The 27049-nt window shown below is 46.9% G+C and overlaps 1 protein-coding gene across 1 annotated transcript in view; it reads left to right on the plus strand.

The window, feature by feature from the left end:
* The window catches only part of KIRREL3 (kirre like nephrin family adhesion molecule 3), a 415785-nt gene that overhangs the window by 346260 nt on the left and 42476 nt on the right, over positions 1 to 27049 (plus strand). The window contains exons 11-14 of the mRNA XM_054998021.1: positions 9369 to 9469; positions 10796 to 10994; positions 14365 to 14400; positions 26906 to 27013. Of these exons, the coding sequence (XP_054853996.1) occupies positions 9369 to 9469; positions 10796 to 10994; positions 14365 to 14400; positions 26906 to 27013 (444 nt within the window). The remainder of the gene's footprint in view (positions 1 to 9368; positions 9470 to 10795; positions 10995 to 14364; positions 14401 to 26905; positions 27014 to 27049) is intronic.

Genomic DNA, 27049 nt, shown 5'->3' on the forward strand with positions numbered 1-27049 from the left:
CTTGGTCCCAGTGGATGAGCCTCAAAGCTTAGAACTAAGGACTCTCTCTGCCCTTAGCAAAAAGGACCCCCCCACACACACACACTCATACAACAAACACAACATTCAGGAATTGTCTAAAAGCAAGGTTTCTTCTTACATGTGGCCATGAGAGAAAACCTCCTTAACCAATGGAAAAAAATTAATCTGCTAGAACTCTTGTAAAGGTAGTTGAGGTAACTCCTCCCCCCTTCCATGCTTGCCAGCCTCCAGGTGATAGCTGGAGATCTCCTGGAATTACAACTGATCTCCAGGCAACAGAGATTAGTTCCCCTGGAGAAAATGGCTGCTTTGAAGATTGAACTCTATGGAACTATACCCCACTGAGGCCCCTTCCCTCCCCAAACTCTACCCTCTTGAGGCTCTGCCCTAAAAATCTCCAGAAATTTCCCAACCTGGACCTGGCAGCCCTACCCGCCCCCTGCCCCCCTGCATGGTGCAAGATTTCCTTTATGGAGCAAGCCACAGTTTGTGGAAATTTCTGAATTGGGTGAAACAACAAACTTTGGTTCTCTTGCCTAAAGCCCAGGATTCTAAACCAGGAAGTCTTCTATCTCTGCAGCATGTGAAATGAAAAGAGGGATACTGAGAGAACCCAAGGACTTCCTGGTTTTTCTCACAAATGGTGGCTGATTGGTGATGTATGAATGCAGTTGATATCTTTAGGGCATAATGATAATAAAATCAGAAAAAGACTCATCTATTGGCCATATTGCCCCACATTATTCATTCATATTCATTTTGAAATAACCTCATGGATAAGAGAAATGAATATGTTTTGAAGTGCCACTGAATTTGATTGGGGTGAGGAGGCACCCAAGGAATTTTGAGGAAAGCCAAAAGAGTTTTGATAAAACTAGCAGAATTTCTCAAGACATATTGTGAGTCTACAGTTAGGTTATCACTAGATTTCCCCTGTACTCCCTCAGGTGAAACATCTGAGGATTGCCAAGAGAATCTCAGTTAGTGACGGATCCCTGTTTTCAGCCTGAAAGCTCTCGTATTTTTTCAGGCATTTCTGTTCTGAAAATTTTTTGACAGCCATTTGTCATTGTTCAGTGGGACACCTGCAAAACGCACACACACATACACAAACACACACCCTTCCAAATAGAGTAACCTAGTACAGGAATGGCTCTTCAAAGCCTATCATTCCTGTAAATAACTCTTCCCAGTCTATCCTGGTGTGACTGCCCTCTCAGGGTGGATGGGAATTGTCATTTTTACAACCTCCAAAATTGAACTGCAACACCAAAAAACTCTACCACCAACTCCAGCAGGTTCTGAGGATGCTCAACAGCAACTGCCAACCAGTGGGATGATGAAGGATGTCGACTATGCAAAAAATACACTCAACGTTCTTTTAAAATCATAAACAAATCATGATGAGTGTATCGGATGCTGAGCCTGAAAGGAGAAAAGCATGGCTGAGTTAGACACTTCATTTGCAAGCATCACAGCATCCTTGTTTGGATAAAACTAGCAAAATGTCTCAGGGGAGGCAGGTATCCACATCACAGCAATGTTCTGTCTCACATTTAAACAACATCATCTATTTCCTTTGGGAAGGCAGTCTGTTAATCTGGCCATGACATTGTAATAGTTCTCCACTAGGGGGTACTATATCCTGGGCTTTTTTTCAGCTGGAATGCGGTGGTACGGCGTTTCGGCACCTCTTGAAAATGGTCACATGGCCGGTGGCCCCACCCCCTGATCTCCAGTCAGAGGGGAGTTTAGATCACCCTCCGCAGCGTGGAGGGCAATCTAACCCCCCCTCTGTCTGGAGACCAGGGGGCGGGGCCACTGGCCATGTGACCATTTTTGCCGAGGGCAATTTAAACTTTAAAAAACTCCCCCCTTGTTCCAGCTGACCCAAAGTGACATCATTGTGCGGTCCTGAGTTCCACCACTGAGTTCCACCACCTCTTTTCCGTGATTATATCCACAGGTGAATTTTCAAATGGTATAAAAATGTTGGGCTTAGTTTCTTACAGGTAACATTCATGGCAGATTTATCCATTTGCTTGTGTTTTGTTGGAGGCCTGGAAAGAGCACATCCAATAGACTACCTGAGCTAGATAGATAAGCCTCAAATGCTTGCTATCAGTGTGGACAAAATGTGACATGGAGGTGGCATAATTACTACTGATTAAAAGACGATTAAGCTTTGAAAAGGGTTAACAGGATGAATATCATTATGGAAAGACCCAGTAGAGGGAATTTGCTTGCCAAAAATGGTATATGGTTGTGGGTCATCAAAACCAAGACATTCATAAGCATACAGTCACCTTCCTGGTATGTGTTACTATGCAAAAGAGTTAATATACGTGACATGAAACACACCAAAGAACCAACCCTGTGTTGAACTGATCCCCGATTGATATCAGTGTGAAAGCAACCATATGACCCTCCCCAAGATGCTAGCAAGGGCTTTGGAAGAAAGGACACGATTCGCTCACGTGCCCGCCTTTGGATAGTGTTCCGCCTTCCTTTGATTCCAGAAAGGCCCGGAAGTCAGAAAACTGCCTTTCTTTTTGTTAGAGCCTCTGGGGCTGCACAAATAAATTGGCACCAAGGCTCTAAAAATAACTGCAAGACCGATAGTGCCACCATTTATATCCATAGCAACACCGTCTGAAGACTTTAGCTGCCTGTAGATTGTCTAACGCTCGGCACCAAATGCCAAGCAGGGAGATTGGCAGCCTTCGCTAGCAAGCTGCTGCCTGTTGGGGAATCAGATTCCGGTCCCTCAAACTGCAAAAAGTCTGTTGCTTCACACTGTTATTTCTGGGCCTGTTCATTTTCTCAAGAATCGCTATTTAGCCATATCCTGTTATCATGGTGATAAGCGTCAGACACTGAACTCCTAGAGCTATGTAATCATCTTTGAGCCACTTGTTTCTATGCTATTCAAAATCTTCCTTAGCAAGGAGTTAGGGAAAGGGGTGGGTGCCTGCCTTTTGCATTACTAAGACAATTTTCACCAAATAATCTAACAGCCACCATGCTTTGGGACTCTTAAGCTCCATCTGTCATAGATAATGTTTACAGGATCATTTAGTGAAAGGGAGATGACTGTGGTGTAGTGGCGGGGATACTGGGTTCAAATCTCAACTCAGCCATGAAGGTAACAGGGTAACTCTCTCTGTGTGTCTCTCAGCCTCACCTCTCAGACTCATAGGGGTATTAAAATAAAATACAGAAAGTAGAACCATGTGTGTCTTCCTAAGCTTTGTGCAGGGCCAATTTAGCCTGTTGGGGGCCAAAACTGGCCCCTGCAAAGTATGGGAGCATGCCTGCCGCCAGGCACAATGATGTCACTTCCAGGAAACGATGTTGTCATGGCCGCTAGGAGCACACTCACTGCATGCTTGTCCAGGAGGTTCCTTGCCTCCCAGGCCAGTTCCCTATGCTTCCCCTCCCACCGGCCAGGTAAGCAGTGGCAGGTCCAGAGGCTGGGAATGGGGGATCTCCCGCCCCCAGTGGGGGACTGACAGCCCTAGTTTTAAGAGGAGGATTGGGTGCTGGAGTTTGGTGATTCTAGGTGGGTGACAAACCCTTAGCTCATAGCATCTCTGCGTAACCCAAAGATTCAGAGGTAGACCACCTGCTTTACACAGAGAAGGTCTCAAATTCAGTCCTTAGCATCTTCAGTTTAAAAATCATAGGTATAAAGAGGAGTGGACCCTGCAGGAGATCTGTTGCCAGCCATGTAGGCAGTGCTGATCTAGAGGGGCCAATGGTCAGAATCTGTATGTGGCCCATCTTGCCCATAACGGTAACTTCCTCCATTTTATACAGCCATTAGAAGAATCGGTTTATCTAATTGCCAGTGTGGCCAAATCTGTGGATACTTAAATCTGGAAATTGGAGCCATGATAGAGCAAGACTTGCGGGGGACAGCCCCAGCAGAGACCAGAGACTCACTACCCATACCACTCGGCCCAGCAGTGGGTGCCACCATGCAACTGGGCCCATCCTAGTGCCAACCACTGCACAACTGCGCCCTGTGCTGGCATCCTCTGTGCCAATTTGGCCAGACTTTTCTTAAGGAGCAGGGGGGAGGTAGGAACACAGAAGGTGGGAGCAACCGAAGGTTAAGTTGACCGATAGGCAAGAAGGAAGCAGAAACATAGTGAAGCCATGGAAGTTGCCAGGAAAGGGAAAGAAGAAATAGGGGGGGAAGGGATCCAAGGGAAAATGAGATCTGAGCCCTGCACTTACACAGGTCTAAAATTCTGTGCTGGGAGAGACATCCCATCCTACTGGCTTGCCTTTTGGCTATATTTCTTAATGCATGCAGGGGCTCCTTTCCCCCCAATCAGGCCAAAGAGTGCCCTGACTCTTCAGGAATAAACGTTAAGCTTTCTCAGGTCAAAGACCAGGAGGTGGAGATGCAGAGGAGGGAGAAGAATCCCCAGAACCATCAAGGACTTGTTTGGCAAGGGAAATCACTCCCTAGTTGTGGACAGGAAATAGGGCGTATATTGAAGGCCGGGGCCAGCAGCCTCAGCTTCTGTCGTCAGTACTGTAACCTGTGAAGCTGTGAAGTCCTTGCTGAAAGGAAAGCCGCGCGTCCAGACACATGCAGAGCACATGAGCCCCAGCTTCCAACCGTGCGAGGCAGGATTTGAAGGCCAGTGCTGTTATTTTGAGAAATTAAGCCCCCAAGAGGATGTGCCCCTCCTCGCACCATCTCCCCCACTTATGAGTCCTTGATCAAAGGCCAAGTCTTTATCACAAACTTGCCTGTGTGACTCAAATGTTTACTGCAGAAATCTCCACACACACACACACACACACACACACACACACACACACACACACGGGAATCTGCCCTCCTTCAAACATGTCAGGCTCTCTGAACTAGGCCGTGAGCCAGTTCTGTTTCCCACTCGGCTTAGCATGAGACAATTGTGGGTAAAGTTGGGTTGCAAAAAGGGGAGGGGGGATTACACACACCACATGGCCTACCCTTTGCTTCGTTCCCAGTGCCAGCAATCAAATTGCCTTTGCCATCATGAACCCATCACGCCTGCCATGTGGGTTGGCCGCGCATTGTTTTCCTGCCTCGCTCACAGTAGCACACAGAAATGCAAATCTATTTTAATGAAGGGGCTAATAAACAGCAATTATGTTTCCAGCTATTTTGCCATTCCCCTGAAACAATTTCCTTCCCTGTCCTTCAGAGACAGCACTCAGCCTGTTTGTTTATGGGCCGGGAGAAGCTGTGTGACCCATATGTGGTGCGCTTAAAAGGTTCAGTGCTCAAAAAGGCATTTTGTTCTAAATGATCAAACACTGAAGTCAAGGTTACTGAGCAAAAGTTTAACACCTCCATTGCAAAAGACCCCAGGTTCAGTCGCCGGCATCTCCAGCCGAAAAGTTTCATGGAGCGAAAGCCTTTTCCCTGTCAGAGACCCTGGAGAGCCACCGCTGTTCAGAGCGCACGTTATGAGCTGCTGTAACATAATGGTTAAGTGGTTGGGTTGTGAATCAGCACTCTGCTGGTTTGATTCCCAGTACTACCATGAGCTCAGTAGGTGGCCTTGGGTAAGCCACTCCTCTCAGCCCCAACTCCCCAGCTGTATTGTGGGATAATAATAACACTGACTTTGTTCACTGCTCTGAGTGAGGCACTAATCTGTCTAGAAGAGTGGTATATAACTGCTATTATTATTATTATTATTACTGTTAGTCGTAGAATTATGTTCTGTTTCAGCAATTCCTCAACCCCATACTGGATCCTTGCTAATACTATATCTTTGTAAACTTATATTCTTTTACCTCATGACATTGTTTGTGGAAATGTCCTTGACACTGTATGGAAATGCCTGCCCTTGTCCTTGCCACTAATTGTACTAATCTCACACTATGTGATCCGCCTTGAGTTGCCTGATCCAGACTGGGAAACTCCTGGAGATTTAGAGCTGGAGCCTCGAGAAGGTGGGGTTTGGGAGGAGAGGGAACTCAGTGGGATATAATGGCACAGAGTTTACCCTCCATGGCAGACATTTTCTCCAGTCTGGAGATCAATTGTACTTCCAGGAGGTTGGCAGCCCTATATGGACCAACATTCTGACTTAGAGCCAAGCTACAAGTGACGCCTGACACAGGTTGGACACTTGTCAGCTTCCCTCAAGTTTTGATGGGAAATGCAGGTGTCCTGGTCTTGCAGCTTGGCTCTCCATTTAATTGAAGTTTACAGAGCGGCAGTCTATGGGAGGGAGAACATGCGGTCAGGAGGGGAGTGCAGGCGTCGGGCTCTCACCAGGAGGCCCCCTTCCCCTCCGCTGGGTGTGGGGGGGGGGTCTGTAAACTTCAATTAAATGGAAAGCCAAGCTGTAAGATCAGGACACCTACATTTCCCATCAAAACTTGAGGTGAGCTGACAATTGTCCAACCTGTGTCAGGCATCACTTGCAGCTTGGCTCTTAGTAAAAAACAGCAACATGTGTCCAACAGGATGTGAAACACAGTTTTCACAGGAGCAGGCAGGCATTCATTCCATTCACCCTTTCCCTTGGGACCCACCCAAATGACAATCACTGGTTTCCCGTAAGAAATGTTAGAGGGCAGCTAACCATTGTTCTGCCTTCACACTTGGAAGATACGGTATATTAGGAAGATAAGGGAACAGACTAGGACATTAAAACTGCCCAGGGGCAATCGGAACCAAGTGGTTTTTGTGGTGCCACTTGACATGGATCTGGGCCACGGCAAGAGACGTAGGCTCACCATAGCTCTGTTCCCACCCCCACCCCCCCAGAACAGCAGTCCCGGTAAGCTGAAAGGCTGATGCCTCCCTGGTAAGGGCTAAGCTAAATTCTGCTTTCCTTGAGGATTTGGCAGTTTCATAAATCACAGTTTTCGCAACAGCATTCTAGCTTTGCGGAGGTTCTGCGGAAGCCTTTTGTGAACCATGTGCATTCCCACAGCCTTGCTCCAAAAGTATGCGCTAGGCCAGAGACATTCTGCCAAGGCAAGCTTGGAAGAATTTTGCTCCTTTCTCTGAAGCTGTCTGGCCTGTAGAAATATGCTGGGCTGTGGCCATCTCTGGTCACTTCCCCAGCACGGAGGACGGAAGCAGGCCCCAGGGCTTCAATAAGGTTAATTAGCCATAGAAGCGTGGGCCTTCCTGCCTGGCATTTATCAAAGGCAAGCAGTTGCTGTACAGAAGTCCTGTGGCACAAAGCGCAAGAAGAGGCGCGCCATTCTCTCAGGGAACCTGACAGCCTGCGATCTTCCCAGTCTGAATTGTATTGTGTGTGCAGGAGAGGGGGGGGGGGGTGAAGACAGAGCAGGAAGAAACCTCCTGCCTTGTGCAGGAGCGCCCTCTGCTGACCACTCCCAGATTGACTTGCAACAGGAGTCCGTTTGAAGCCTTTGAGCAGCCTCCGAGGAAGAATGGCCGAGTCTTACAGCCCAGGCCATGGCATTTTTGATACCCGGGCAGAAAGCCCACATGGCAATCCCCAAGCAGGGAATCAGTGACTACCTAAAGGTGCTCTCTTGCAGCCAAAGCGTGCCACTTGAGGCATGCAGTTTGCATTGTCCCGATGTACCTTTACATCTTGAGGCCCTCCACCCCACCCACCTTTTGGCTGGGATATAAAGGCTCAAGGATCTCTGCTCCTACTTGTGTCTGAAGAAGGGAGCTCTGACTCTCGAAAGCTTACACCCTGAAAATTCTTGTTGGTCTCTAAGGTACCACTGGACTCAAATCGTGATGTAGTTTGGTTCAGTCTCTGTTACAGAGGTTCTCGTCCATTATTCTATAATGGAATAAATTGATTCCTAAGACAGATGAGATGAGTCCAGCTTTGTGGCACTGGAGATGGAATCTGTTTTGTTCTAACACCCTGGTTCTGTGCTTATAAGAAGTCTGTAGCGGCGTCAAAAATGGCTCTGCTCTTCCGAGACCCAGGTTAACTTTGTCGTATCCTTTCTCAAACCTTGTGCACATACCACTGCTATCATATACATAACTGGGCTCTCCAGATCAATCCAGCAATTCCTACAGGAAGGAGATGACTACTCATTACTTACTTTTGGAGCTGCAACATCAATAGTACAGGGCAGGGTTCTATGCATTAGAGAAAACCATGGCACAGTGGAAAGGCACAATATAACCAAGGCCTCTGGTTCAACATGGGGAGGGCCCTGAGACGGTGGATGGATTTCAGGGGGCGGGGCTGGCTTGTGGGCAGAGCATCTCATCTGCATGCTGGTCTCAGGTCCAATCTCTGGCATCTCAAGTTAATAGAGCAGACAACACTGACCTTGATAGGCTAATGCAAGTATCAGTATAAAGGAGCTTCATGTGTTCAGCTATAAAATTAGGGTTGCCAGGTCCCTCAAGTCTCCCAGCGGGAGACTGGGATGCTGGCTCCTACCCTGTTGCTGCTCTTGATGTCGTGGATGCGCGTGTGATGATGTCACTTCCGGAAGTGATGTCATCATGCAGGGTCAAAGGATGGGGGACCCAGAGCTTACCTGTTTCACATCCTCGGGTGCTCCTCGCACTCGCCCTCCCATACTTACACAATGATGTCACTTTTGGGAAGGGGCATAATTGCATGGGCATGGAAGCGTGTGCATGTTTCTCAGTGGGCCAAATTGAACCCCAAACAGGCCAGATTCGGCCCATTTGGAGCCAAAATCAACCCAGTGAAAAGCACAGGAGTGCTCTTGGGGCAGTGCGATGACGTCACTCCCGGAGGTGACATCATCATGCCACCCTGGGAGTGCCCCCAGGGTGGCGTTCCCTCACCTTTCCTCCCCCGCCAGCCCGGTGAGTAGAGATGGGTGCAGAGGGTGGGAGCGGGAGATCCCCCGCCCCAAGTGGGGTAATGGCATCCCTAACTGGGCCGGACCTGCTCAGCAGGCAGATCTGACAGGAGTGATTTGCAAATCAAAATGAAAACCGAGGGCTGCATGTATTCTAGCATTTCTGTCTCTATGCTCATCTCTCCACATCTAAGCTTGCCCGAAACCTCAGAGTCCTCTCTCATTGTTAGTAGCCAAATCAGTAAGCATGGTCTCTGGACCATCCCCCTAAGGAACTACACACTTTCCTTTGTCTTGGGCCACAATGCAGCTGAAAGCTTTCTGGTGTGCTGGCAAGTTAAGCAATCACCTTATGTACGTGATTGTGTAAAGTCAGGATTTGTCTCATTTGACATGGCCATAGGAGAAACTCCACCTTGCACTCTATCTGCACTGCATGCTACGTGTATGGAATGTTGGGCTCCATCCTGTCTTCGGCAGGAAGCAAAAAAACACCAGCACTCTTTCACGCCATCATTTTCTCTGTTCTTGCTTCACAGGACCACCGATAATCTCCAGCACACAGACTCAGCATGCTCTTCACGGGGAAAAGGGCCAGATCAAATGCTTTATCCGCAGCACTCCTCCACCAGACCGAATTGTGAGTAGACTCTCTTGATGTCCTGTGTAATACATCTGGACAATGGGGGCAGCCACTGCCTCCTCCATGGGGTGCAGCTTCAAATGCTAGGTTTTCTGGAATAGCAAGACGAAAGTGTACAGGATAGTCTTATCTCTTAGGAAACCATTCGCAGACTTGCCACGATTGAAATATCCTTGTAAATGCTCACAATAATTACATGAGTGCTTCACAGATCTATCCATTGCGAAGGGCAGCACATAAGTAGCTTCCTCCATCAGATGTGTTCTGCAGGTCCGGTGTCACCCGTGGTTGGCCACTTTTGCTGTGCAATGTGTTTTTCTTCACTAAGAGCTGAACCACAAGAGAGGAGTTACATGCGGCGGTTCGGTGCAAGTTTACCTGGGAAGTGTAGGAGATTCCTTCCCCTCTCTGTGAGAGCCACCTGCCAGCTTCAGGCTCCCCTCACTTGCTGAAGAGCCAGAGGAAGCCAGCAGCAGCAGCCATCGCCAATACTTCTTCCAGGCACAAGCCCGCTGGATGCGAGGGCCCCCAAAGATCATTTGTGGTGGGCAGCTGCTGCTCTCTCCCAGGGCGCCCTGTGTTCGGCGGACTACCTGCCTGCCCCCGGGGAGCTGCTATGGAGACAGCCACTGTGTCGGTGAATTTCCAGCCGCAGCAACAAGCAGAGGGATCTGCTGCTGCAGCAGCCCTGACATGCCCTTCCCCTGCCCCCGAGCCCCCGGAGGAAAACCAGAGCAAGGGCATGTCAGAACAGCAGTAGCAGCCAATCTCTCTGCTATCGCTTTGGCTGGAGCTTTGCTGCCACCATCATAGGACAATGCTGAGCTTGGAACTTACCCAATTTGTAATTGCATCCCATGGCAGCCATTTTGTCCTTCATCCCATCTCCCATGGCAACTATTTTATTGCCATGCTCACTACCCCTTTTCAAAATTTCAGCAGTGCCCACAAGCTCAACAGAGTTGAGGATCCTTACCTTATGGGGTTATTGTAAGGATTACAAGAAGGTAACGTATGTGATATGCTTTTAACACATATAAGCACTCTATAAATGCTATTATTACTCTGGCCGTTTTCACACTGCTTGCCAGCCACAGAACATCATGCCAAGCTCCCGGAACGACAGCATCTTCCTGGTGCAATTTCATGCGAGAACTGCAGTTCTCACATGAAATCACGCTAGGAAGAAGCTGTCATTCCAGGAGCTTGGTGCGATGTTCTGTAAGCAGTGTGAAAATGGCCTCTGTGTAAAAGATGAAAACTTAATTGAGAACTTCGAGAGAAACAAAATACAATATTAATCCCACTTTGCTCAATGTATAGGCCTGGTCCTGGAAGGAGAACGTGCTGGAGTCAGGTACCTCAGGGAGATACACAGTGGAGACGGTCAGCACAGATGAAGGCGTGATCTCCACATTAACCATCAGCAACATTGTACGAGCCGACTTCCAGACCATTTACAATTGCACCGCCTGGAACAGCTTTGGTTCAGACACGGAGATCATACGTCTGAAAGAGCAAGGTGGGAAGCGCCATCATGGCTTTTGGAATCAAAGGGGGCCATGTTGGGTTTATGGGAGAAATAGCAGCGTTCGGCTCCTTGTGAGTTGGCAGCGAGATATAGAGGAGACATATAGAAGATTAAATACAATGCAGTATTGGTATATTTGGGAGATTTGAACTCATAACTGAGCCATACAAGGAACCACAAGGGATCCTCCTGTTGGACCTTGATCTTTGGATGTTACCAGAGTGGTGTGGGGAGGTCACATGCAGCAGAAGTTCCTACACAGCTAAGATGTTGTCAGAAAAGACTCCTAGAAAGTAATGATCAAGTATATAGTGATGGGTTCGACCCTAATATGTACAGTTATGCAATGAGATCTCTCAGTAAACAATGAAATGAGAAGCCTTCTGTGATACCTACACACCATTTGATGATGTGAAAAAAATAAGTGGCTTGGATCAATTACCACAATCCAAGGTTTTTTTTCCTGCTGGCTTTCCATTCCACCCCCCGATATGGCTCCAGAACTTTGAAAATGAATCAAGATCAGGTCAAATTAGCATTCCCCGCACCATAGAATGAAGGGCTTGGCCTTAAATTCTGCAGTTTAGAGTCAGTACCTGCACAACCCTAAAAGCAGACATCCCTTTTTGCAAACAACTGCCTTTCCTTTGACCCCCCCCCCCCCCAAAAAAAGTTGCTTGAGCTGTGTGTGTGAAGCATCTAGCTTGTGGTCTAAGGTGGACACACCTTGGCTTGTGGCCTCAAAATAGTGTCTCCTGATTGGCCACCAGACAAATTAAGCAGAGCTGTTCCATTTCCTGTCATTCATTGCAACGGAAGGGAGGAAGTGAAAAGTGCCCAGAAAGTATTGCCACCTTTCCCCTGGCCACTGTCATCTTGTTAGCAAGAAGTCCTTCACTACCTTTCTCCTCCCTGCCTCCACCATGGAGTACCATGGAGAAAAAAGGAATCTGGTCTTGCTTCCACCCTCAAAGGTGGGTTTGGTGGGGTGTTAACATACATTTAAATATATCCCACCCAACTTAGCACTTCCCACCATACAAACTCATTAATCCATTTGTCCTCTGACAGAGTACATTATTGATGTCCAACATGCAGCTTGTCACCAACTTTTGGGATGGCTGTGTTCTTCAGGCATATCACTCCATACGGTGGTTCTAAGTTGACGGAACTGTTTCAGCAGAAGCCAGTGGTGGGATACGGAGAGCACTTCCCCACACAATGCTAACAGATGGAGACTGAGATGACCAGGATTGTTCCAAGCCGCTGCCATTTGCGTCCCATTGCTTTGTGCCACCATAAGCACGGAATAGAATGGGATGTTGCTTTGAATCTAAGAAGCCAGCCTGGCAACTCGGTGCTCTAAGCCGAGTCCCTCCATCAGAAAGAGAGGGGCTAACAGACCGAACCTGCCTTGGGCAGGAATTAGGAGTGGAGAGACATAAAAGGGACACCAAAGGATTTCAGAATTTGGGAGGAAATTACAATTAGAGCTGAGCCGAATGTTCGAGTCTGTTTTCAGCTTGAAATTGTTGTAGGATGGGAGGCAACCTAGAAAATGCTATCATTTCTTATGAGTGTTCCCTTGCTATCCGTTGCCACTTTTTCTGCAACCCCTGTGGCCTTTTCCCCCCCTCTGTTTTGTTCCTCCTCAAATGACCCCAGCTAATCAGGGATCACTGAATGAGATGGCATCATGATACTACGTAGCTCATCAGATTTGGATATTTATTGATATCATTAAGGGCAGAGGAATCCCATACAGAATGAGGGCAAGGCATCCTGTACGGGTCATGTGGGTGAAGCTATCCAGTCAGGGATCACCAAAAAAAAGCACTTTTCACAGTCCTTGTACGATGATCCCCGGGGGAAAGAAAATCACTGAGTGAGCTATAACCGGTTGTAACAAAGAGTTTCACAAACCCTGCCTTCAACTCAACCCCCGATATAAATCTAAGTTTTCCTTCGAAAGGGGGCTTTGAGGCTGGGAGCTTCCCAGAGGGAAGGATTGAATTGCTCTTGGAGGGCCTCCAATTCCATCTTTTCCTATTAAATGCTAGGGCAGGCAGGTGGATTGTTCTCATTAAGCTTTGATTTATAGGCAAGGCTGCCATCCAGCTTAAATTGAAACTAAATGAACCCCTTAGAATTAGCCCTTGGGTTCCATCCAGGGCAAATAGCTTCAGTGGTTTGTTTTTCCTGTCCCCTGCCTCCAAGCTGAGTGGGATTTAGCAGATGGTTGTGGGGTGCTGAGGAAGTTCATCCCAGCAAGCAGCTCTGTGTGGGCCTTTCCATTTCAGAGAAGTGTTTTTAAAGACTATTTAAGTTGGGCTGTTCTTTAGGGCAGTTCAAAAGGAAGGAGTGAACTGCTCAATAATAAAGATGGGTTTTAACTGGCAGAGAGCTTTGACAAAAAGGAGAACTTTGATCCCAGAACAAAAGAGTGGACCAGAGCTGAATTTCCAACAGCTGATAGGAAAGAGAGAGAGAGAGAGAGAGAGAGAGAGAGAGAGAGAGAGAGGAGACCCTTACAGTCTAGCAGCCAAATGAAACATCCAGAATAAAGTAATGATATATACCTCATAAGGTTGTGTCTTTTCAAACTGGGCTATAGCACATTTTACTGTTCCCCTTCTTTAAAGAAAAATCCCTGCATGGGAAAGCCTGAACTAAAACTCATCCCACAACATGCTAGACTTCTGTGTTCAAGGATGAGCATGTAGCTGCAACCACCACCACCCACAATCTGGAAAAGCACATGGCTTGGGGATCTGCGACACATGCTTTCATTTCACACTGTTTATTGGTATTCTTTTTATTCCACCTTTCTCCATATGGACCCAAGGCAGCTCATGCTATGTTAGACTATAACGCTGAGACATAAACATTCTCTCCAGTTGTGCAGCTTCAAGTTAGCCTTTTGGCACCGTCTCACCCTGATTGTCTAGCCCGTGTGCATTTCTGAAATCTAGTTGGCGGGAAACATTCAGAAGACTGCCTGTTGCCATCCAGTGGCTGCATTCCCCTGAAAATTCCATGGCTCCCCAACAAACAGCTTTTCTGCACACATTGGATAACGCACTTCCAATCCTCTTTATAGATCATTTGGAATGGATTTTTTTGTGTGAGGAACGAAAAATCCACCTCAGACGATTGATAAAGTGCATTGAAAGTGCATTATCCAACGTGTGCGGAATCAGCCAACAGGGACTTCTCATTCCAGCAGGTCACCCTTAGGAAATGGTGGTTGGGAAGGAAATAAGAGGAAAGTGTTTTTTTAAAGACAGAGAGAGAAATAACTGAGTGACATGCACAGTTGGGCTTTGGCAAGGCTGTAGACACTTGCTTTATTTTCAAACAGGTACGGAAATGAAATCAGGAGCTGGTATGGAAGCAGGTATGGAATCATAAGTGAAGGTGACTATGTGAACTGCCTCCCAAGCTACATTATATGGCACCCCCTCCCCCCAAAATCGAGCAGCTCCCTTCTAACTTAGACCATGAAAAGGGACAGTAACAGGAAGAGGTAAAGAGATACCTTTACAAAAGAAGGAAGCGTACTTTGAATTAAAAGCCAGCCTGGGTATTAGGAATCCATGGGTTCTAATCACTTGTCTTTTGGTCCCTTCCTTCTCCCCATCTGTCTAAAGGGAGAAACAGTGCTAAGATCCATACTCTTCCTTTCTAACTAAACTTTAGGAAGAGGAAAGTCTAAAATCAGAGTTAGAAAATCTCTTACTTTTTGATCTTCCAGCTGCCTAGGAATCCAACATAGGTCGATTCCACACTACCTTGTTTTAGCGCTAGTTTTTCGCTGCCGCCGTGCTACTCATTCCTCTGTTCACACGTTTTTTTAAAAAAATCGTTATGGTATCGCTACGGCGTCGCAGCAGACCACCGCGATTTCATCGCGCTATGAGCTCATTAAATCTTCCACCCCCCAAAGCATCACCCAATCAGTACGCACCCCTCATCTCCGCGGCCCCGCCCATGCACTCAAAGGGGGAAAAAAAAAGAAGGGCAATTCATCGGTATGCCGACACCTTGACTCAGTCAACCTCCATGCACCTACCCGGAATTAGAACGGACCGCTTCGTGACATTTCAAAATTGCTCGCCCAAACAGGGGACCAATCACTGCAGACTATCGATGGCGGGAGGAGAAAGAGCCAATCAGCGCCAAGTACTGGGGTGTGGTTTCGACAGGACATGATAGTATTGTGTCGGTATACCGACCGCCTAACAAAAAAAATTTTTTTAAAAAAAACCCCGACTTTTCAGAGCAGAACCACGCCCCCACCCGTTCATTGCGGGTTTTATTGAGGGGATGTGATCAAGGTGTTGCGCGAAAAAAACGGAAGTCGGAAGGTGATGTGAACACGCGCGTGATTGTTGCGACCTCAGACATGATGCAATGATATCGGAAAACAAGCGGGAGGTAAGGTAGTGTGGAATCGACCATATTTATTAAAACTTGGTCCCTCAATATTTGATGCTGGTGTCTGCACAAATTAATGCTGGGAGCTAAAATGTGGGTTTCAGTCCTACATTAAACTTCTGGGATAGCCTCATGCTCTATGCTACACATTTGCAATGGTCCTCTTTTAAAAAGAGACCCAAAGCCCTGTGGCCTCTGCAAACTTTTATGGGAATGCATCACTTTTAGAAGGAACAGTTGCTGAGTGCATTCCCCATCCCCCCCCCTGTCTGGAACATCTCCCTGCAAGGTCTTGATTGGACTTCACAAGGAAGCAGAGGGGGCTGAGGCTGTGTAATTAGCAGCTTTGCAAGGCTCAAGGCTAACCCAAGTGTTCTGTTTTCCTGAACATCTGCCTGTTGCAGCTGTGTTTCCATCTTGCCTTCCCATAAGGGAGCCTCGTTGTTTCAGCGTCTCACTCCTTCACGTACCATCCTCCCTTATTATCCCTGTTTCCACTCCCATCTCTCATCAAGGGCTCAGCCTTCCCATCCACATCCTTTCACTTGCCTCTGGATCTCACTCCCGTTCCTCCGATGCTTTGAGCTGGCAGCCTCCTCCCGTGTGTCGTCTCCTCCCTGTTCAGCATGCCTTCCTTGGATCAAGCAATTGCAAAGGTTCTCAGAAGCCTTCTCTTCATGGTGATCTTTTACCCACAAGCTTTGCCTAGAGTTAAATACTCAAATGCAGGTGGGCGCAATGATAGCTCAGTTCCTCCACTCTCTGCCACCGCCCAGCATCCATAGCCCAGCTGATCTCACTATTCATTGCTGTTGTATGTTGCTGATTTTTACTCACAGGCTTAAAAATGCTAGCTGCTTTCACCCTGCTTTGGCCCAAAATATGAGCCTTCCCAGTGCACAGAGGAGGGACACACCCAACAAGTAATGGCAGTACAAGTTTTTCCCATGTACAATCATCGACAGACTTCAACTGCCTCCTCGATTCTGGTATATAATAAGGTAGCCAAGTACAAGCAGTTTAGTGAGAACGTGGGCTGTCGAAATGGAAGCCACCAGCCAGTTCTGTAATCAAGGCTGCTTTTACCAAGGTCCCCCTATGTACCGCCTGATTCAAACTATTCATTCTCCGCATGAAGTACACGTACATAATAGCGTAACAGAATTTGGCAGGATGAATTGTTTCTCGGGTACAATAATTTATTTAGCGAATGTATGTGCTGCCTCTCTGGCTTGAACTGGCTTGCAAAGTAAAAAGCATTCCATACAATCATAAAAACAACATAAGAAGGCTCAATATTAAAACAAGTTATTCAAAAGCAAGCTAAGGGAATTTTTAAAAACACATGCAGCAGAATAGAATATTTGTAAAACAGTTTCAAGTGGGTAGCCATGTTGGTCTGCAGTAGAAGAGCAAGATTTGAGTCCAGTAGACCCTTAAAGACCAACCAGATTTCTAAGGTATGAGCTTTCAAGAATCAAAGCTCCCTTCGTCAGATACAAGTAGGAAGGAGAGCCCTGAGCCTTTATATCCAAGTCAGAAGGTGGGAAAGGTGTTGCAAGGAAGGAGGTCAGAATGCATCCTGACTCCTTTCCCACCTTCTGATTGGGATGTAAGGGCTCAGGGATCTCTATTTCTACTAGTATCATAAAACAGTCATCAGGCTAGAAGTAGATCATAAAAAGCTGGATGGAACCTCTCAATTAAAAGTTAGGGTAAAAAGAAAATATTTTGGCGTGGTGCCTAAAGGACAGTAATGTCAGTGGCCAAGCAAAGCTCAAGAAGAAGGCCGTTTACACAGGTGAGATGCCACCACTGAAAAGAAAAGATCTCTGGTTGCCACTTTCTTCACCTTTGTAGGCAAAGCTGTAGAGAGCAAGACCCAAGATCTTAATTAGCAGACCTGCCAAATTGCCTCCTGTCCTTCTCTCAAAGAGTTTTAGCATAGCTGGAGTGCCAATGGCTTTTCACAACAACCCTGTGAGGTAGGTTAGGCTGAGAAAGAAGGATGTCCCAAGGTCACCCTGTGACCTTTATGGCTAAAGAGGAATTGGATGTCAGGTCTCTCACAAACTTACAGTGCAATCCTAAGAAGAGTTACTCCAGTCTAAGCCCATTGAAATCAATGGCTTAGACTGGAGTATCTCTTCTTAGGATTGCACTGTTAGTCCAGTACTCTAAATGGCTGTTGCATTATGAAGGAAATGTGGGACTTTCCCTACAACACTCATGTGGGGGTGGAAGCATTCACAAGAGGAAATCAGTCCAGGGGAAGAGGGTGCTTCACCTTTTATCCACCCCTCAAATCCTCTCTGAAACAGCCCCAGACATTTTTATTTATGGTTTTTTCCACTTTTGTAAATTTAAAATCACCAATGATAGCCTCTGTTATAGATGAGTCGGGAGGGTGGAGAGGAACGTGCAAGAAGGAAATACATTAATTGACAAAAGAACATTATCTAAAATAAGCTAGAACTAGGAGAAAAGAATACATGTGGTAATAAAGGGAGTTGTCGTTTCTCCTGCCCTGGCATGGCAAGTCTTGGAAAAGGGGTGCATTTGCAGAGAAGAGGTGAGAGAGAGGTTAATGTTTCTCTCTCACTGATTCTCCTTGGTAAAAGCCTTCTTCCCTTGCATTCATGTTTCCTTGGCAAAAGCAGGTGCAGAAAGGTGGGTTTTCCAGATCTCATCTAGTACCACTTTCCGACTCCATGCTGAAAACAACCTGTGGGATTGTAAAGGCCATCTTGCTTCACACGAGGCCAACCTAATAGAAGCCGGTATCTGTATCTGCATTTCAATGCACGTCTGGGCCCTTGTGAACCATCCGGTTGTGTCTTTTGGTTCAACTGAGGATGCGGTCTCCAGCACTCTTGAGCAGCGCTAGTTGTGGGCAATGGCTGATCTCTGGAGACTTCCCTTCAATGCCCCTACAAGTTTTGACCCCCTACCCCAACTTGGCCTTATTTGTAGGGGCATTGAAGGGAAGGCTCCAGAGATCAGCCATAGAATTCCCTGATAAAATGGATAACCTAGCAAGCGGATGACTTGAGATCCCTTCGCGCACCCATCAGCGAATCAATCTGGAAACCGTTTTCAAGAAGGAAATAATGCCAGTGCTGGAAATATTTGAAAAGTGAAGTCTACCCTGCTTGGACTCGCAAACTAACAATCATCTAGATTCACATGGGGAGTAAAGCATCCCTGGAAGAGCTCTTGGCAGGAAAGAGCCATAGCTCAGTGGTGGAATGCCTGCTTTGCATATAAAAGGCCCCAGAGACCAAATAAAAGACTCTCTTGTGTAGCAGAGCCAGGAGCTTTGCCTGAGACTTTGGAGAGCCACTGCAGTCAGAATATTAGACTGTACGGCTCAGTGGTCAAAAGCAACTCCAGACCTCATGGCTTTTGGTAGTCATTCAAACGGACCTAGACATAGTCCCATGCAAGACAGGTGACCAAAGAATGTCACCTTTCCAATCTACACACCACAAAATGCACACACACAACACAAAGCTGAGACACTTTGGAAGAAACCACGCACTGAACTCTCACTTCAGAGTCAAATAGCAGCATCATAAAAGCAGCATCTTCACCATACTTCCAGTTTAGCATTAGTGAAGTACAGGAAATTGGTAAAAGCAGCTACATTTTCTGCCCGACCCCAGAAGCACGAACCATGCTACGTAGATTATACCACCTCTGTCTCACCATCACCCCCACATGCAGCGTGGGCAGGAAGGGACAAGAGCCATAAATTTGGTGTCTCTACCCCCCATTGAGAAGTATGCAGCATGGGGCATTTTAATAGGAAAAGTTGCTATCATACTGCTTTAACAACTAATCATGCTTCATAGGAAGGGGGGGAGAAAGAATGAGCTTTGATTGCAAGGGAAAGCAGTGTTCAAACTCAATTTCAAGTTGTCAGACCCAGAAATTAGCCTGACGGCATCATGGAACCTCAAGCTCCATAGAGAGTGTCTTGCTGAGACTCAGATAATGAAATTTTCCACCGCAGTTCCTTCCTTGCCAATGGAGGGTGTCGGGGGTCTGTAATATGCCCCAATATCTAGAAAAGGCATTTTTGCAGTCGAGAAAGGAGACCACAGAGAAAGGAATGAGTATTTCAACATGCCATAATGTTTTGGAGATATTAATTCCTTCTTAAGGATTCCACATTAAATTGGCTCCATTTACAAGTCAAAGGATTGGTATCCCCCCTTCCCTTGTCTCTGTCTACAGGCCCTTCAAACTGCAACTAGGCTCCAAAAATTCCAGCTGGGACCCTTCTGTCTGTCCCCATGAGTGACAAAGATAATGCCACATGCGGAAGTAATCTATATAAACAGTAATTGTGGTGGGGCACTGTGGAAGAGAAAACAAAGACACACACCCCATTCACTTTCTCGTAGCCATCACAACAGGAGAAAAATTAGTCAAGGAAGCTGTCCTTTGCATGGAAGTACTACTGCCCACCCCCTTTCATGTCAATGAAAGTCCATCATGTATGAGCTCATCTCCTTCCACACTTCACGTTCTTTTAAGGTCAAAGCCACCCAACAGACCTACAAGGCACTGCAGTTGGTATTGTTTTGCCACATCTCCACTAACTGTCAAAGCAATTGATCATTTGAGGCATCTACAAGTGGACGGAAGTACTGCAGATTGCAAATCCCTAAAAGAAAGCCATGAGCTGGATTTGATTGGAGTCACATCCCACCTCTGTTTTTCAATTAATCATCCAGGCATTCAAAACTGGGGCCTCATATTCAAGGTTTTACTGGGGATGTTTTTTGCTCTGATCTGGATAGCCCAGTTGATCTTGATCTCACCAGAGCTCAGAAACTAAGCAGAGCAGGCCTTGGTTGTAATTGGATGGGAGACCTCCAATGAAGATCAGGGTTGCACAGGCAGGCAATGGCAAACCACCTCTATTAGGGCCAAACTACAAGTGATGAATGACACAGGTTGGACACTTGTCAGCATCCCTCAAGTTTTGATGGGAAATGTAGGCAGCTTGGTGGAATGTTGGACAAGTGACAGTTGAAAAGTCCATTGGACAGCAGTCGGAGAGCCAAGCTGCAAGACCAGGACGCCTACATTTCCCATAAAAACTTGAGGGAAGCTGACAAGTGTCCAACCTGTGTCAGGCGTCACTTGTAGCTTGGCCCTTAGTCTCTTGCCATGAAAACCCTGCTAGGGGTTGCCATAAGTCAGCTATGTCTTCAGGGCACTCTCCACCACTGAGGATATTTAGCATTCAATCCATATGGACTGAAATTCAAGAGGGATCTTGATTTAATCTAGATTATTTGAGATCTCACAGCTTTCTCCCCATCTGCTGCGGTCAGAACAGAATTTCGGAATAATCACATTGAATCATGGGAAGAATCACGAAACATACCAGAGCAACCCCACATTTTAAAAACAGCTACTGAAAACGAATGTTGAAAAACATGAGAGTTTCCCCCAAAGAATCTCTGTGCAGTCCCACTGACTCTCCCTCTGCACCATATCCCCATGTCCTTTCTCTAAAAGCACCAATTCACACATTATAAAGTCCTCGTACCTGTCAAATGTATTTCTATCAGAAGGCAACCAGGAGTTCCCTAATGGGGATTTAGTTCATAGGCCTTCACAGATCTGGTTCAGGTCACGATGCAAGGGAGCCATTCTCCACGCCATGCCATTTTCCTAACCTGAAATGGCCTCAAGAAGTCACTGTTTGCCCTGTTGGAGGAACTGATGGGTACTCATAGAATGCCCAGTGGGGCAAACAGCAGCTTCTTGGGGTCATTGCAAGTCAGGAAAATGGCACGGGAGGCAGGCTGAAGCCACTCTTCTGCACGTGACATGGCCTCAGTCCAAATCAGGCTCATAAACACCTGGGGAGGTAGCAGTGGGGGACTCCAGGAGCAGGTCTGATCAAAAGTCATCGTGGTGACCACAAGGAGTTTATATCTGCCTTTTCAAGCGAGGCTGATCCGAGCCCTGCCTAAGCCAGAAGGATTTTTATATTGGAGCATTACAGTTATGAAGGCAGAAAATAATTGTCAGAAGGAACAAAAAGATAAAAACAGATCTTCTTTTCCTCCCTCTTTAACCTTGAGATTTTTTTTTTGTTACACTGGAATAAGATGAGGAAAGGAACTGCAGCTGCTGGCTCCACCCAAGCACATTTGCCATAACTCATACAGACCCTATACGTGTGTGGGCTCTGTATTCCAGTATTTGCCATGCTTCCCGGTTGGGTAGATGAGCAGAATCTTCTCGTTTGCAAATTTCACTCTGTCCACAAGCAGGAACAAAGCCAGAAGATGTGCCATCGCTTCTCTCTTCCCTAGTGTTATTTTCACTTCACGTTCAGGACAGCTGTCTCTCCTAACAGTCAGTGTGTCTAATTGGGGCCTGCAAGATTACTGTTGCACATACTTACAGAAGTAATACCCCACTGATATGTTGCCTGGTGTTGATTTGCTTCTTCTACAAAGCACTTCCCACAGTAAAGAGCCAATCCTGGCTTTCCTCCATCTCATGGAGTAAAAGATTCCAGGAAACATCACCTTTGGGTTTGAAGGGAGCATTCATTCCAAAAGTGGTGCCAACCTTGGATAAAGGTTGGCTTGAAACTACCTGACATTTTATAATTGCCCTCCCACTAGCAGCCATTTTGTGACTTGTCCTTCCTCCCATGGCAGCCATTTTGTGGCACCACTTACTGCATGTTCTGAAAATTCCAGAAGCTGGGGATTCCTGTCTTACAGGCTTCTGACTTAAGGCTAAGCTACAAGTGACGAATGACACAGGTTGGACACTTGTCAGCTTCCCTCAAGTTTTGATGGGAAATGTAGGCATCCTGGTCTTGCAGCTTGGCTCTCCGACTGCTGTCCAATGGACTGTTCAACTGTCACTTGTCCAACATTCCCCAAAGCTGCCTACATTTCCCATCAAAACTTGAGGGAAGCTGACAAGTGTCCAACCTGTGTCATTCGTCACTTGTAGTTTGGCCCTTAGACTCTTAGTTTGCTAGGAGGTCACATCTGGGGAAGATCCTGACCTCTATGGCCTGTTTGGTTGCCCTTCACTGGTTACCCACTGTGTGAAACAGGATGCTGGACACCTCGTATAAAGTCAGAGAGGATTGTTTTGATATGAAGCCAGCTGGATTATTTTTTCACGTATTCCACAGTCACCTCTTTTTGGAGACATTCACTTGACAGTCCCAAAGTTCAGTTTGGGTTAATGTGTGTCAATTGCAAATCATAACAGAGTTATGAGTTATAAAAACAGAAACCAGGCAATCACAGTAATGCTAATGTCAGGCACAATTTTTTTAAAAAAAAATCAGGAGCAAATTCATCCCACTCATGGATTCTAGGACTATGCCCTGCCTTATTGGCTGGCTGCAATTCTTCATGCAAACTCCCCTCAAAACAAAATGTTATGCACACAGGTGTATTCATTAAAGATGCAAAGCGTGGCAATAGCAATCACAGCCACCATCTCCAAAGTCATTTATTACTATTATTATTTAAAAAACCCTAAACACAAATTAAATGAATATTGTAACTTGACTTCTAACTATTCTGTTGTGCTAAAACTAAGTAACCAAACTTTCTGATGACATTTTTCTCTACTCCATGAGTCACTCAGCTTTACTGTTTGAGTTTTGTCCAAAGGAGAGCATCTAGAAGAAAATCTCCACCCAGCAAAAGTCAGCAGCTTTGCCTCACAACCCAACTATTCAATTTTTCAAGATCATTAATTGGGAATCTTTTGCTCAGAACCTCCAAATAACCTGTGTAAAGGAAACTGGGTGTAGGTTTCTAACCTTGGCTTCTCCCTGGTTTGCTGGTTTTCTATGTGCATGGATTTTTCCTTAGTGGAAGAATATGGTAATGATAACAACAGCAACAACAACATTCGATTTATATACCGCCCTTCAGGACAACTTATTGCCCACTCAGAGCGGTTTACAAGATATGTTATTATTATCCCCACAACAAAACACCCTGTGAGGGGCTGAGAGAGCTCCAGAGAGCTGTGACTAGCCCAAGGTCACCCAGCTGGCTTCAAGTGGAGGAGTGGGGAATCAAACCCGGCTCTCCAGATTAGAGCCCCATGCTCTTAACCACTACACCAAACTGGGTCTCACAAGGCAGGTTTGTCACCTAAGATGATGTTCATGTGAGTCTCTATACACAAGACATCTGACACAATAAGAACACATGTTGGGAGATGCAATGGTAGCCGGGAAGGGTAGTTTAAAAAGACAGAGCCAGCAGCAGGGCAAAGGCTTTGCTATACACTGGAGCTCTGCGAAGGGGCTGTGAAATGCCAGAAGGGAACCTTCCGCCCATTATAACCTCTCCAGGTCCAAGCCCAGCTCTGGAAGGCAGCTCCAGCACATTTCCATTCCTCGCTACCCTCTGGTTGTGATCCCATGCAGTTTTAGACTGGAGAGGTGAAATTGACAGAGCCTTCCAGGAAGTGAAAATGAAATTAACAAACCCCCTGCGGAGTGATCTCTGCCAGCTCTGTCTTTTTAAGCTATGTTTTCTGGCTAACATTGAGTCACTTGATGAACACACACCAAGGCATCTTGTGTAGAGAGACTGAGAATTGGACCAAAGATTTGCCCATTTAGTGCATATGAACCTGAGGTTAATTTGCAGGTGAGTTACGTGTAGCAGAAAGATGACACAATTATAAACAAGAAAACAAGAAAAAATATGAACAAGAAAAGCCAAATGGCTGTTTTGTTCTCTTCTTGGTCTATGAATCAAAGTTATAGGTAAGGGATGTCTCAACTAGACATGATAGGGAACCTGTGAACAGATTGGGACCTCAGCGCTGGGTGGTTTAACCCTTTCCACCATGCCATTGTGGAAATTCCAGTTGTTCCCCTGCTATTTGCATGCAGATGTATGCAGATAAAGTGATAGTTATGTTTCACACGTAGCTCTTCACATATACCATGCCTGCCAATGCAAATCAGGGGGGGGAGCTATTTGCAATTTAAAAAGTAAAGGGATACTTATGACCAGTTAAACCCTAAAAAGGAGGAAGGGGGCAGTCAAAAAGAGGAAGGGGGCTAATAGAGCTGGAGAGATCCAAATTCCAGGGCAGGGCCGGATTTAGGGTTGCCTGCGCCCACGGCAACCCTTGTCCGGCTTTCCCCCCGCGCGCTAACGCACTTCCGGACCTGCGCGATGACATCAATTCCGTGACATCATCACACAGGGCGGGGTGTGCCGCCTGTGCAGCAAGCCCGCTGCCCCAGTGCACAGTGTGCTGCGGAGCTGGTGGCGGCAGCACAGGCATGCACTGGGGCAGTGGGCTTGCCGCACAGGCGGCTGAGTGCAGGGCTGGGAGGCCCTCCACACAGTTCACCTGCCCTGCTGATGGGGCAGCCAGTTTGCTGCATGCTCCCTGTCCTGCACGCGTGGCAAGCCAGCTGCCCCATCGGCAGGGCAGGCAGAGGGCCTCCCAACCCTGCACTCAGCCGCCCGCGCTGCCACCGCCAGCTCTGGCACACTCCCGGCGGCTGGCAGCTGTGCCCAGTGCCCCCTCTTTGGTGGTGCCGGGGACAGGCTACACCCCTCCCCCCCCCGATCCGGCCCTGTTCCAGGGCCAGGTTCTTCAAAGGCAGACCTGCCAATAAACTTTCACTTGACGTCCTCCAGATAGTGCCGCCACATGCACTGATATGGTATTGGGCGCATATCAAGCCATGCGTTTTCATTTCTACACATCATTCTAGATCATCCTGAAGAAACCATTCCACCTCTTATGGTAAACACCTGTAAAGGTAGTCATATAAAACAAAAATGAATCGGTCTACTCTACATGCATGCAGTACTTGGCACATCAGGCAAGGACCATGTATCGGCACAGACATTGGGGATAGAGAACTGCAAGCACCAGGAACCTTTTAAACATGATGCATGGCATGTAACTGGCCTGCACAAGTAAGGTTTTTTCCAACAGTGCTGCACTTGGAAGACATCACCCCAGGACTCCTTATTAGCCCAAGCAACCCTGGCAGCTGCTGGAGGTGCCAAAATGAGACGCGGACACCAATACTCCAGTAAGGCTCCGCTCCTCCACAACCAGCATGGGCAGGGACAGTGGGAAGAGCTCACACCCTTCCATGGCCCCTGAATCTGCACTTCCTCTGGCTGAGTCCTAGGTGAGCCAACATGGCCGCAAGGTTCAGGTTTCTCACAGTGGTGGCAGGAAGCAGGAAGAAGCATGGATGTGGCTTGCCCTCCTTATCACCTCCTAGATCCATGTTCCTGCCAGGTGAGTCTGAAGCAAGCCCTTGAGATGCCTGCTGCGCCAGTGGGGCTTGCCTTTCTCCCAGCTGCTTGTGATATGCAGGAAGAGGAGACTGGGATAAGCTACATTCATCATTGACTCCTGGACCCATGCTGCCATTGAGCTGGAGGCTGCTTACCTGGAGTCTTTGGCTGGCCTTGTTTCACACCTGAACCACCCCTTCTTCAGGAGCATTGCGGTGCTGGCCTGTTAACTCCCACAGCTTTCTCGCAGGAAATATCAGTTCCTCTGCTGGGACAATAGAAATATCAAAAGGGAGAAGATATGTCAAGATGGCATTGCCTGCGTGCTTAAGTACCATGCCCATAGATTATATATACCAGGCAGAAGCTTCAAGCCTTTTAGTATGCATTTGCTTCCTTTGTTTAATTCGCTCTGCTTCCAGTGCCCAGCTTTTCAAACAATGTGCAATGCTTGGCAAACAATGGGTATGAGAAGGGAATGGAAAGAGGTGAAGATTGGGGTTGGAAGGCTTGAAACTTCAGGAGAATAGAGATTAGTAGTTGTAAAAAGAGGAAAGAGCTGGTTACTGAGATTTCCCTCCTAAGTGGCCCTTTAACTTCTTGGACTCTGGGCATCGTTCCATAGATTTCAACAAGAACCGGAAACTTGTTTTTCAGCTATTTCAACAACAGTTGAGGTTCCCAGAGTGCCACATCCTTTCCCTGGCATGAAGATGATATGCTTTAGCAGCTGATTAACACGCAGATTTTTACTTCCTATCAGATCTCTGGCTAAGTTCAATACAAAAATCCGGAAATGTAAAAGAAATGATCTGAACTTAACTGAACGAATGTATCATCAGAGTCTCCCCTCCCCATCCACTGCCAGCAATGTTTACATTTATTTTGCTGAACGCTCGAGATCCAGGGGTCAGTGACGAGTCACACTTCTCCATATGCCTCCTCTCTCGGAAAAACAAGCTCTCATTCATCTGAGTCTGCCATGTCTCGCCCACCAAGTTGTCCATGTGTTTTATTGGCTGAGTTCTGCTGTTAATGGTTGGAAGTAGGATGATTGATAGACAAACAGAGCTGTGCAGGCAGGAGGGGGAAAGGAACAGGGAAGTGAACAGCAGTATCCAGAGCCCATCTCCACTTCATTTGCCTTCTTATTTTTTTTTTCAGAGTCAGTGCCAATGGCGGTCATCATAGGCGTGGCAGTTGGAGCTGGTGTGGCCTTCTTGGTCCTGATGGCCACCATTGTGGCCTTCTGCTGTGCTCGCTCACAGAGAAGTAAGTTTCCTTCCCTTTTAATTCTGGCAGCTCTCA

Source organism: Eublepharis macularius, chromosome 14, assembly GCF_028583425.1.
Source record: "Eublepharis macularius isolate TG4126 chromosome 14, MPM_Emac_v1.0, whole genome shotgun sequence".
Lineage (NCBI taxonomy): Eukaryota > Metazoa > Chordata > Lepidosauria > Squamata > Eublepharidae > Eublepharis > Eublepharis macularius.